This window comes from Urocitellus parryii, chromosome 13 (genome assembly GCF_045843805.1).
Source record: "Urocitellus parryii isolate mUroPar1 chromosome 13, mUroPar1.hap1, whole genome shotgun sequence".
Taxonomy (NCBI): Eukaryota; Metazoa; Chordata; class Mammalia; order Rodentia; family Sciuridae; genus Urocitellus; species Urocitellus parryii.
Window position 1 is genome coordinate 16,873,177 of NC_135543.1, and position 13,775 is coordinate 16,886,951.

General features: G+C 46.7%; 1 protein-coding gene across 9 annotated transcripts in view; it reads right to left on the reverse strand.

Moving 5' to 3' along the window:
* Positions 1-13,775, reverse strand: part of Nedd4l (NEDD4 like E3 ubiquitin protein ligase) — a 304,029-nt gene that overhangs the window by 8,166 nt on the left and 282,088 nt on the right. For all 9 annotated transcript variants that reach the window (XM_026393205.2, XM_077792371.1, XM_026393204.2 and 6 more), the window contains 6 exons: positions 8,507-8,580; positions 6,416-6,476; positions 4,795-4,854; positions 3,272-3,379; positions 1,742-1,838; positions 917-989 (listed from right to left, as the gene is read on the reverse strand). In XM_026393205.2, the coding sequence (XP_026248990.1) occupies positions 917-989; positions 1,742-1,838; positions 3,272-3,379; positions 4,795-4,854; positions 6,416-6,476; positions 8,507-8,580 (473 nt within the window). The remainder of the gene's footprint in view (positions 1-916; positions 990-1,741; positions 1,839-3,271; positions 3,380-4,794; positions 4,855-6,415; positions 6,477-8,506; positions 8,581-13,775) is intronic.

Here is a 13,775-nt window from a genome sequence, read left to right on the forward strand (position 1 = left end):
AAGAAGACTTTACCTGAACCAGGAGACATGCTTTACAAGGCTGGTGAGATTTATCTGGCAATAAGGAAGGGAAGAGAAGACACATGTGTCTGTGGAGCGTCTGTGGTTCATGTAAGTCCAGTGTGGTCAGTGCAGACTGGAAGCCCTGCTGCTTGCGATAGCGGCAGGCCATGCTGCTCACTACTTCCAAGAGGCCCACACCCCTGCTTTCTAAGGAGCAGGAGTGAAAAGCCTCAGCAGAAAAACCAACACAGGGACACAAGCTCGGATTAGGAAGAGTCTCCGTATGTGGTTTCACAAACCCACTGGGCCAAGTCTGTGTGGGTGCTGTGTAACTCTTCCAAGGAAACAGAGGCCTCCTTCCTACCTGCAGCTTGACAGGGCCTCCTAAGGGTGTGGGGTGCCACTCCTTGCCACCCTGAGCCATGGGCCACCTACAGACCTCTTAACACTCTTTCAGCCATGATCTCAGTCAATTCTGGGGGGTCATGGGCTACTCACATACACAGAAGGCCTTTTGAAATCAAGGCTTCTATAGGAAATTTTAACCTAAGTTCCAAATGACCTATTTAAGGTAGAAGCAAAACCCAGCCCTGTTGACAGGCTCACAGCTGCCACACCCCTAAATGGTGAAAAGTGAAATCTCTGATCCCTAGAATAATCAGGGAGGTATGGTCTGAAGGGGGTCCTAAGAACCTGGAGGCCTTGGTCCTTTGTGTTGCAAACACTCTGGGCGGAATCCGACCCTGCCTTCCAGTTCTGTGGCGTTTACTGCAGTTTATGTTCTCATCACGACACTGACATTTCGCTCTGAGCTCTTTCTGGTAGGAAGTGCAGCACTCTTCCTCTAGGCTGGCGTCACGCAGCCGAGTGTGCCACACACTGTGGGCTGACACTCCAGCACTGGGTCACTTACCATGTGTGAGCTCTGGGCAGCTTTTCAGGACTGCCCCATTGCTCTATTGTAAACAGCTGAGGACCATTGGAACCTGGACAGGAAAGAACAAGACATGTCAGCAGGGCCTGTGGCAGCAGGACAGAGCCGCAGGGACACTCAGAGAAGAGGGAAGACGGGAGGACAGTGGCCACTGCTGGGGCAGGGCTTGGGGTGACTCCTGTGAGACCACCTTTTGCAGGGGCACAGTACTAAATGCTGGGAGCATTGGGAGTGGCACAAGCTCATGGCACAGACTCGGCTGCACCTGCCAGATGGAACTGCCCCAGGTGCAAGCCGCATAGCAACACCTGCCGGGGCAACAGCAGTAGCCCCTGCACTGGGCCCAGCAGGTAGATTGACAACTGCTTTTGGGGAAATGAATGAATGTGAGCTTCAACATGCAGTAGGAAGAGTGATTTCTTTCAAGTGAGCACTGAGGAATTTCGCCCCCTGGAGGCAAGGTGTCCTTGAGAGGATCACCTGGTGATTCTGGAACCACATGGGGGGCGGGTAGGGGAAGCCTTGTTTTTAAAGATATACTAAAAAAACTAAACTAGCAAAAAAGAAAAGAAAAAAGGAAAAGACAAAACTATGGTTCTCTTCGAAGACTGTCCCTTTCCTGGGGTAGAAGCACCTGTCTGTGTCTACGCAGGACCCTATGACACCCATATGAGCATGCAGACCTGACAGGGCTTCCTAGCCTTGGCAGAGGCCTTGGGGGGGGGGGGGGCAGAGTGTCCCTGGCCCACAGGAGGCACGGGGCTAGAACCCCACAGGAGAACTGGATCTGGGCATGGTGCTCACCATAAAGTTCGGCAAATCCATTCATGGGTACTCGGGATGTCCCTGTGACAAACTGCAGTAACCGGATCCGCTTCTCTGCATCCATCAGAAGCACAGCCTATGAACAGAGGCAGAAGGCCATCATGTCCCCATGTGACATGCAGCACATGCTGCTGGAATGTGGGCAGGCAAATTTAATCTTATTTATATTGCCACGGAAGAAGACCTAGACAGTTGACCCCGAAAACAGAGTCAGTATTTTTATTTTATTTTTTTTAAATGGCTGCCACAATTCCAGCCTCTCTAATCTTAGTGACTGATCACCAGGCCTTTCTTCTTCTGCCAAGAGGCCAAAATAAATGATATAAAAAGCAAACTCTTTGATGGCATCCAGCTCAGGTTTCTGAGTTTGAGGCTTGCCAGCTCCCTCAAGGCCAATTATAAATATATAATGTTCCAGAATGGTCCACACAAGGGGAACCCAGGTGAGGAGATAGGATTGCAGACTGCAAATTCCCCAAAGATAACATTTTATGAAAAGAAGGAAAAACAGAGGACAAAATAGGTCTCTAAAGCCATCTGTGTGAGTTACATATCTGGATGTTGCTTGAACTGCTATTAAAAAAACATGAGGGCTGGGGTGGTGGCTCAGTGGCAGAGCGCTTGCCTTGCACATGTGAGGCACTAGGTTCGATCCTCAGCACCACATAAAAACAAAGATACCATATCCATGTATAACTAAAAAAAAAGAAGTCATAGGTGACAATCTAGGATTTGAAGATTGTTTTATCTTCTCCCCATACTTCTGCTGGTACTTGAAAAATAATAAAATAATTTCTAATTAATAACAGAAATAACTACTGATAGAAATAATACTAATGACAAATAATTTCTAATTTTTTTAAACTTTAGAAATTATAATCTCTTTAAATTTAATCAGTCTTTTTTTGGTGGGGGGGGTGGGTTTTTTTTTTTTTTTTTAAAGTTAGTTTTCCATCTGTCTGAACAAACCCATTTCTATTTCACTTCCTTCTTGAGCCGAACAGGTTGCAAACGTTGGCCCTAAGATAGTAAATCAATTTTCATTTGCATTTTTGGTTGAGAGATGTAAAGATCCAGATTGGAACTAGTTTAAAAAAACAAAACAAAACTGAGAAAACGGTTTCTTCACAGAAAAATGGCATCTTGGACAAGTCAGCCCTGACAGTGAGTTTATACCCTGAGAAAGCTCATTCGGATTTCCACTTCTGAGGCCTAGTTTCACAGTACTCTGGAGACCACTGAACTCCTTTTCAGAATCACCTTACTCAATGGATTCCTCAAAGTTGCTTTAACAGGTGGTCAAGGAAGGACAGTGGCCTTTCATGAGGATTCAAATCTCATGCTGTGCATTACAGAAATTCTAGACAGGGCTCTTCCCTCCCTAATGGTCCAAGTCCAAGCAGACCCTAGCATCCAGCACCAGTCCTAAAGTCAGGCCAGGTGAGAGAGCCCGCTGGTGAGCCCTCTGCCCCAACTCTGTGGAGCAGGGCATGGGCCCACTGCACTTACCTTCCAGAACCACTGAATGACGGGGTGGTTTGGGCAGTAGCCATTCTTGTAAATAGAATGCTGTCTCCAGTCGTTCACATCGACGTCACCGAGGCCACACATGAGCAACTGTTAAGGAAATTGACCTGATGTAAGGAAGGCAGGACATGAAAGCCGAACACATCATACACTAGGAAGTTACCCTTTTGTCGCTGTGGAAAGCGAGTATGTTAGTGACTCATGAAAACCAATGAATGCAGATTCGTGTTCCAAACTTTCCCTGCCACGCTGGGTCACAGAGACAGCACAGATAATGAGGGCGATTTGATTCTAACCCTCACACAAGGCCATGGCATTTCACACAGGAATTAAGGACACCACATCAGTCACCTTCCTCCTCCCCCAAACTCAAGCACAAGGATGTTTAACCACCCTGTTAGCATAGACACATTACCTGGCTGTCTCCTTGAGAGGTTATTCGTCTGAATACGTGAAACTTTCCTTACCCACCCCCAAATTAGTATGGATGACAGCAAGAACTCATCTTCCTCGGATTGAGTAGATCAGGTGAGGTCGATTGGCCTCACCCATGCAGAGGCCCATGGAGCACAGACGTGTAATGAGGCAGGCTGTCTAAGGTTTGCTTTGCCCATCATGTCTCTCTCCAGGAAAGGTTTATCAGAGACTAATGAATATGATTCTTCCTGCAGAGGGACTAGAATAAAACAGAGATCTACACCCAAAGCCTGAAAACTGAGTTCCTAGGCCTGACTGGGCTCACACCTTGCTGGGTCCACCTGTGAGGTGACTCACTTCTCCCTGCCTCAGAGACTCCACCTGCACAATTCCAGGCTCACAGGGCATGGTTTCTATGACACCATTAATCTTAAGGTCTTCACTTTTAAGGTAAAAGTACAGAAAGCCAGTCCATTGATACATCCTGGACAATAGCCGAGTGCCATCACCCGCTTGGCATCAGACACAACCGCCTTCCCTCCTTCTCTGTTTTTCTCAACAACAAAGGGCAAGATATTCCTCAGGTTTTCAAGTTGCCCTCTTTCACCTACACCAACAGCAAGAAGCTAAGAGGGACACTCATCAAAATACCATTGCTGTTTTTCCTTAGTCCACATAAATTATGTCAAGTTCAAGGAAATCTCTGTTCTACAATCTCCAGGAGATGCTCACAGCCCAGTCTATGCTCAAGTTCCCCATTTATTACCATGGTGGAGATGGGGAGGTAGGTGGGATGCCGGGCCAGCCTGGCCTTGAAAGCAGGGTGCTGCTATAAACCAGTTTTTCTCTCCTGGTGCCACAAACCCAACCCAGCTCAGTGGGGACGTTCCACAGCTGCCCGCTCATGGGCATGGGCGCTATGGTTGATGACTTTTTCTATCCATTAGTCCCACAGATAATGAAGCGCAAAATAGAATTCATCTCAACTTCCTCGGTAGGTCATGACAGATTAGAGAATAGTAAAATATCATTTGTAATGAGAGATGATATTTAAAAATTATTTTACATAAAATGTTTGTAATACAAACCTCCAGCTCATTTTCATCAAAAATTTTAATCAAATCGATGGGAAGCAATTCTGTGAATCCCTGAAAGGAAAAAAAAAGAAAATCACCCTAAACACCTTTTTTTCCTCGAAAAAGACCCATTTTACATAAAACATAAGCTCTTTTTGGTTGCTTAGGTAAAACTCATTCCTTATTGATGATTCTTACGTCAGTGACAGTATCTAGTCAACCATAGTTCCCATACAAACTGCAAAGTCACAACACAATTTTTTTCCCCAAGTCACGGAGTCTAGAAGGTTCTGGTAGTTGATACTTAAAACCCTATGATGACATGGGACACGGCAGGCAGGTGAATTGCAAAAGCCATTTATGACACAGCCATTGTGAGCCAGAGAGTACAAGCCATGGACACACAAGACACACATTTAAAAATAACGTGAAGGCATAGAGATGAAGCACACCCCCACCTCTGAGCAGTGGCGTGAGGCAACACCAGCCTCTCTGTGCTGGGAGGAAGCTGGGCTCCCGGAGGGTAGACCACGTGGTGGGGCCTGGGAATCTGTGTCCTGGGGTTTCTTATTTAAATAAAGTCTGAAATGTGCCCCTGTCAAGACTGTCCTCACATTTTATGTCCCTTGAGACCTGAATTTTTGTGTCCTGCCCCTTGAGGACTTCCTTACTCCTGAGCAGGTACTGAGCTAGGGTTGGCTGAAGAGCTCTGCCACCAAGAGAGCCGAATCTGTTCCTGGAAATTATGTGCGGCTGGAGCTTTCTTCTATTGTCTTTTTACTATAAAAAAATATTTTTTAGTTTTGCATGGATACAATACTTTATTTTGTTTATTTATTTTCATGTGGTGCTGAGGATTGAACCCACATGTGTGAGGCAAGGGCTCTGCCCCTGAGCCACAACCTCAGCCCTCTTCTACTGTCTTTTAAACAACTAACACTCATCGGATTTAAAAAAGGATTTCACTTTTGGTCAACATGAAACATCTCTTACAGACAGGAACCCCTTGGCCTCTGCTAGGGGATCTTCAGAAGGGGCCTGGTGACAACCCCAGCATTGAGCACTGGTATCTGGGAGGTGCCTGCTTCCTTCCTTCCCAGGGTGGAAGTGGGCACAGGTACCAGGTAAGACCCCACTGACAAAAATGTGCCATCCGTGTACCTGAACAGGAGGGCATCCCCGGGGAATTTTAAGACGGGCATAAAGAAGGGCACAGCCAACGAAGGGGAACACAATGTCCCGGGAAGGAATGGCTTGATGGGAAACCGCCCTGCACATGTTCAGCCCAAGTCCTCAAGCTACTTAGACTATGGCATCACAGTAGTAGGTAGACTCCTTGTGGGTGCCGCCTGACACTTCTAGATGATGGCTCTAGCTCAAGGGTGTAAAAAGTCTTCCTGAAGCAGTTAAAGCAAATTGAAAAATCAGAGAAGCAAAGCAAGAGAACACTTAAAAAAAAACGGCGGCACACTACTGAAGACCCTCATCCTGGAGACTGGTCAAGGTGTGAGGCGGGCAGGGTGGCCTTCCTTGGGGTGTCCCCACCCTCCCAGTGACTCAGCGCATGGTCAGCTCTAGCACACCTGCAGGAGACCCGCCAAACTCCCTCAACCAGGACATGAGGAGCACTTACCTCCAAGAAGGCGTTCATTTGCTTCTGGACCCTGTTCACAAATCTCCACTGGATGACTAAGCTGCAAAGAAAAGGGCACATGCTCAGCCACCTCCCTAATGGCCAGTGTTTGCTGCTGTTTTACAATGGGGACTGTTGCTCCTTAGGCAGGGAAAGGGACAGAAACCCCTGTAACAGTGGGGCAAAAGGGGTCTGCTGTTGTGCACCCACTGTTGATTCAGGAATCTGTTCAAGAAGCACTGAGATACTCATGAGGAATATAAGATCCCACTGAGGATTTCCAAAGCATAACCGACCCCCACCCCCACCACACCTTACTTGATCAAATCAAATGTCACCGATATGTGAAGAAGGGAGAAAAGATCATGAGGGACAAGCACATAGGTATGTGTGTACCATACACACACATCCACACACCCACGTGCATAAATATAGATGTGCTTTTTGTAGAGGGAGTACATTATCATGTGCACCAATCCTCTAATACCAAAATTTGGAGGAGGAACTGGAAGACTCTCAAAGTAACTGAAATTTTTTTAAACCATTTTCCCTGCGACAGTGTTCTGGGCAGAACTGATCACAAAGCAAATCCACTCTGGATTTCATTAAAGACATTTTGTCCTCACACAGGGCTGGTAACACACAGCAATGGCCCCTGAGGAGCAGCCTGCATATCCCATGCTCAGTCACTGCTTATAAAACTGGGCTGCAGCCAGTCATCAGCCCAACACCACCTTCTAGTACCAGAGAGCAGGGCCAGGGAGCAGTTACAGATTTCCATTGTACTTCCCCCCCCCCCCCCCAGTGAAGCTAGCTGAAACCCTGGCCGAGCCCTGGCTCTCACCACATTTGAACCCCAGGATAATTATCTGCCAAGAGTGATGCACCACACACACACACACACACATCAGACTCCTCAAACTTCAGGTCTTAGTGTCCTGGGCTGGAGCATTTTTAAAAAACTATTCACCATCTGTACTTTCCCAAGGAAGACAATGGTGTTACCCGCTAAAACTGTCTAAGATCAGAACAAGTATGCCAATTAATGGGGACAGGGAAGAGCTGTTGCATCTAGTTTATTAAGCACAACAAGGTTTCAGCTTGAGAGTAGAGAAGCCTGTTGTGGGATGGTTCTCTTCTCTGGGTTTCCTAGTAGAGACTGCAACACTATTTCTTCCTAATCAGGAAGCACAGGTTTTCTTTGCAGATCATAGTTAAAGATGCCGAGACCCTCAGACCATGGTTTCCATGCAAGCCCCTTGATCAACTTCAGGTGAGAAGAATGGAAGGCACCAGCTTGTTGAAACACAGGAGTGCTGTACACAAAACAAACTCAGGCCACTGCTGTGACCCACAGATGGTGGAAACTAGGGCCCCAGAACCAAATGCTGCTGCACTGACCTCATCCCTGCACCTGGCAGCCTGGAGATCCTTGGAAGAGCCCAGAATGGTGTGTTTGAACCACACAGTGATACCCAAAATGACAATGTAACATACCCAACCAAAAGACCTTCTGCCTCATACAAATGACCTAGGACTGCTTAAGAGCTGGACTTCCAAGAGAATTTAACATTATTCTACCAAACCAGAGAGACTAGGTTAAGAATATTACAAATATTAGAAGCATTTCATTATGCTTATGCATGTGAAATTCTTCCTAATCCATTCTAATTATTTTCCTAAGTTTTCATTTTGAAAAAGAAACCAAGAGAGAAAATATTTTCTCTCTGGTAGTTGCTTATTTTACCTAATTAGTTCCTGCCACTGGGTTCCACTGTTGCAATTCTAAATTTTAGATGATACCCAGATACTCCAAAAAAAAAAAAAAAAAAGATATTTGTCATCTCTCTCAACAATTACACCCTTTCTCCCTGCCCTCTCCTTGATAGCAGAGCTCACTGAAGTCACAAGACAAAAATCTCCTTTCCATATTCAACATCCCACATTCAACCAGCCCAGGTCAAAGGAGCTCACATTGTACAAAGTGACTAAAGACCACTGAACACACATGAGCTGCTTTGGCAGAAGATGTCAACCAACTATGTTCTTCAATTTGTTACCAGAAATATTTGTAAATGTGTGTATACGTACTCAATATATTCCCTTTTGTTTTCATTTGTTACCATTATCTCGGACCCATTGGGCTTCAAATCCACTTGGTATGTCTGTAATCAAAGAAAGAACAACAATCACCATAATGAAGTTATTTTGTGTATTAAGTAATATTTTGCTATAAAAGAAAAAAATTATTCAAAAATATTTCCCAGAAAATGGGCTCTGTGTGTATGAGAATGTCTAATGAGGCTTTGAAACTGCTGAGACGTTACACAGTTAAAGACGTTGTCATTAATGGCAAATTATTTTATGGTTTTAATTATCCTTCATACATTAGCAACAATGGAGAAGAGCAACATTGTTCATCTGCTATTCATTGAGAAATTAATTATGTTGAAAAGAAAAAAGGACAGAGTGCATGCATCAAAACCAGAGAGATCCAAATTCTAATGCATTCTGTTTCTAGAAATTAGATTTTTATAGTCATAAAAGAGGATGCATGGAATTTATTGCAAAGAGGCAAAAGACAGGGACTTTAAAATAAGAACACAGGGAAGAAAGCAGCTTGAAAAGCCAGGCTGCAGACAGTTATTTGCACTAGGACACTTCTTGCTCTCTGCCCCACGGTGCTCTCCCTCAGAGCAACCCTGGATGAGGGAACAAAGCTGTTGACATCAAGCCATCCCGTTTCTAATCGGTGTTGACCCAGCCCTGGCTTCATGTCAGTACATATGATGCAAGACCTAGCACAAGAGAAGAGAGGGAGACACCTTTCATTTAAAAATAAAATGTTCATTCTCACTGGAGGAATTTTCAAACAAAAAAGGTGGAAAAAAACTTACCCCCACCAACTCCCCTGCTAAAAGACAGCCACAAGGATATTTCCGGGGGATCCCTTGGAGTCTCCTTCTCCACCCACCCAGCTGTATTACAGAGTCATCAAGCCTGCAGGAAGCTTTCCATAGCAGGTATCTGAGTTCTAGCCATAAGAGGGACAGGACTCCGGTGTGTACACGGATCTTTGCTCCAGCCATCTTCCCACCCTGCCCTGCACACCCAGTCTTGTCTCCCAGTCTTTTCTGTCTCAATTTTCACTCCTGTTCACACGGCGGTGGCAACGTCAATCGCATCCATCATTGTATTTTTTTTCCTTTTCCCTCTTCCTCTGGGAAGGGATCTCACTTTTCCACCACATGACTGAATTCCATTTTCTACAGTGAATTCAACTTTTGGCCTGATGCAGATTCTAACTCTGTTCATTTTCCGCAAACCCTTCCAATGGCTCCACCTTCCTTTCCTGCTGCCGTCCTCCAGCTCCTGCCCTGGGGAGGACGCCATTTCTCACCTGGACAATGGTGTAGGCATATTTCCTGGAAAACATTTCCAGTTTTTTTTTTTTTTTTTAAGATCTGTGGACAGTGTTCATTTATACCTTCTGTACTCGTTTTTAGTGTCATATTGATTTTTCCTTTTCCTCCATTTAGTCCCCCTCTAAGGTTGCCTGCTGTTCCCTTCAGGAATGGAGGTTTTCTACCAGACCCACACCACTGACAGGTTAATAATCCAAGCCCACCACTTGATACAGGGCAGGCTTTCAGGGCAGCTCAGCTCTCCCGAGAGAGACTCTTCCCCAGCTCTGGAACAGTCTAGGCAGGGAGTGTAAATAACACCCACAATCCCTGGGCTAACACTCCTTCAGGACTCACCCTTCCCTTGCTCTGCTTACAGGGCCCCCAGGAGGCCTCTGGAGTTGTGAATTCCAGGGTGCTAGTGAATGAGAGGGCCAGCCACAGACAGGGGGGTACCTCTCTGCTGCCTCCCAGGCAGCACCCTGCATGACTCAGGAACGTGCACCTCTTCTCCCAGCTCACTGCAGGCAACTCACTGAGGTCAAACCCTTTGTCTCACATTTGACTGCCCCTTAGCCCAAGCCAAAAAGGAATTCTGGTCTGAAAGACCAGAAGAACCAAGCCCGATGGTGCACACCTATAACCCCAGCTACCTGGCAGGCGGAGGCAGAAGGATCACAAGTTTGAGGCCAGCCTAGGCAACTTGGTGAGTATCTGTTTCAAAATAAAAGTAAAAATAATAAAAAAATATATAAAAAGGGTTGGGGATGTATGGTAGAGTACTTGCCTTGCAGATGCAAGCCTGAGTTTGATCCCCAGCACCACAAAAAATATAAAAGATCAGAGGAAACAACGAGATGATGTGTAACCCTCATAGAAGTAGACACCCCCTTAGCTGACAGTTTGGATCCTATTGAGCTGTTGGACTTGGGCAGAGTGAAGTCTGAGTGCTTCCAAGATTCCATCCCTGGGTGCTGAGTGCTAGACTTGGCTCCCTGCGGTGTGTACAGCCCTGCAGGACGCAGCCTCGGGGGCAGTCCGAGCCCACAGCCCTGCCATCCCTGGCCAGGCCTACCTCACCCTCCCTATGCTCCCCCAGCGGACAGACACTGAGGTCTCTGTGTCACCTCCTGCCTGACTTCAAATTTCCTCAGCTGCATCTGTCTGTCCCTTGACTGACCTGATATTAAGAGCACCACTCCAGACTCTGGGTCTTCCTGGCTCTGCCATCCCCTTCCTCCACCTCACATTCCTCATTTTGATCTTTTCACTCGCTCCCTTCCGCCAACCCAGTGTTCTCAACCTTTACTTCATCACAATCCCCACCTGGATGACTTACCTATGTCCGTGACATCTGAATACGTGGATCTAAGGCACACCTGTGCTACATGCTACAGACCCTGGGGTGGCCATGAGCCCTTGCAGCATCTGAGATGACCAATTTTTCTTCCTTTTCTGATCCCCCCCCACCTCGTGTGTGTGTGTGTGTGTGTGTGTGTGTGAGTGAGTGAGTGAGTGTGTGTGTGTGTGTGAGTGTGTGTGAGTGAGTGTGTGTGGTGCTGGGGACTGAGCCCAGGGCCTTGTACCTGCTAGGCTATGCAAGAACTCCACCATACATCCCCAGCCCTTTTAAAATTTTATTTTGAGACAGGGTCTTGCCTTGAACTTGCAATCCTTCTGCCTCGGTCTCCAAGGAGCAGTTGGGGCAATCACCTTGTTGAGAGAGCATGACTTCACCTGACAGGCTGGGGAGAAATTGCTGCCCCCTGCCTCCTGCCCAGCTCCTTGAAGACCCATGCCCCAGAGCCTCTCCAAAGCGCCACATGGATCTGCTTTGCCAGTGCACAACAAAGCATGATAACATGTGCACGTGTGCATGTCTGAGTCTTGGGTGCATGGTTAGTCTTCTTGCTTAGTGTCTGACAACCACTCAGATACCGAAAGTTCTCCAGTGGAAACACAATAGGCCCCAGAAATCAGCAGCTCCAGATTCTCATCAGCCAGAAAGAAAACAACCTGCACAACAATGACAACAGCTGCAGCTCTGTTACGCGGATCAACAGCTACCAGACTTCATGGTCTGACACTGCTGATTGTGAAATGAGAAAGGGAACAGCTCAGAACCCGGTGGAAGGCTGACTGTGTCTCTGTTTCACTATGGCAACTGCATTCCCTCCACTCCACGGAGAACATGACTTTTCTTTTGGTATCTGCAAGGAATGGATCTCTTCATGTTAGATCAACTGCAGTGCCTGGCCACCAGTTCTGCAGAGGGTGGAAAGAGGCAAGAGGCTTGGACAGATGTCTTGCCAGTGCCTGCAGTTTTGCTTCAACAACTGACGTGTGAGTGTCTACCATGTGCCAGGCACCAAGCTAATGGCAAGTGTGCCAGAGAGGCAGCACTCAGCTGCCGTCACCAAGAGGAAGTCTGGCAGAGACAGATGTCACACACATACTCAAAGAAACGCAAAGTTCACTGTGGTTCGCACCATTAGGACGACACGAAGATCCTCTGACGTACATGGCCTGTGGTCAAGAGCTAGCTTTCCAGAGAAGGGATGTCTGCCCCGAGAGTGGGAAGGAGATGTTCCCAGCAGAAGGAAGAGCATGAGCAAGTCCTGAGGCAGGAAGCAGCTGAGTGGGCTCCAGGCTGCCAGTGGGGCTGACCCAGAAAGTGTGAGCAGCAGGTCCGCGGTACTCCTCTGGGGGAGGAGCAGGCCACCCACACAGGGCCTCACGGGACAAAGGGCAGACCTGGAGCTTTACCTCGAGGCACTGGGAAAGCCCTGAAGGATTCTGGCAGGGAAACAGCATGATGGTTTTACATTCTGGAAAGACCACTGCACCATTATGAGAAGCCAAAGTAGAGAGAGACTGGCAAGGAGTCTCTGGGAAGACAGCCGCTTGGACTTGGGGGTTAGTGGTGTAGAGACAGGGAACAGATGGGAGGCATCTCTGGGAGGAGCCATGAGCAGGGCTCTGTGTGGGCTGAATAGAGAAAGAGAGACCAATACCTGGCAGCTTAATTCATTCTAAATTCCTGCCCAGAATGGAAAGTAGGTACACGAACCCCTTGTTCATCAGGTTAGCTCTCTGAAAGGGGAAGGCAATAATCTGACAAACTGAGCACCTGATCATCTCCTGGGTCTGTGCTGACTGCGTCTCTCTACCCGATTCTACCCAAAGTCAAAAGACCCCATGGCATTAAAGGAGGTGGTTCGGTTGTTTATAGTGAACAATTAGCATCAAGTATAATGATAAACAGAATCTCTATCTGAAGTCTACTTAAAAATACAACATCCTCTGTTTAATTTTCACTTATTAAATAGAAATAGTTACATCCAACTACAACTGAAGAAAGTTTCCCAGCTCGTTTACTTCAACCACTCACACGGCTAACAGTTTTCTGAACTACTCTGCGTACGTGGGTTTATGTGTTTTTCTCTTGAGAATACACAAAGAGGCACTCGTATGCATGTGACACACAAGATTCATTTTGTCTTTGGTGCCATCCTTTCCTTCATTTGTTAAAAATGAAGATATACAGTGATCTAGGAAAACCATCTATGTGCTACTCTTTTGGGGGATGGGTACTGGGGATTGAATCCAGAGGTGCTTAACCACTGAGTAATACCCCCATCCCTTTTTGAGACAGGGTCTCACCAAGTTGCTGAGGCTGGTCTTGAAAATGGGCAGTTAAGACTCTTAAATAGGGACAGCTTAAATAAGAAGTGTCACGGGGTTAGTTCACTTTCAATAATCTCTGAGGCAATAAAAAAATAAATATTTCATTTTCCATATGGCAACCCTGAAAATGGGCTCCATGACCTAATTAATTTCAAGGCCATGCAGTTTTGGTCCTGGAGATGGGAAATCTCTCTGGGCTTTGGTCAGGAGCAGATGACACCTGAAGTCCCCCGCCCCAATCTCAGGGAAGCATCATTACTGGACAACAA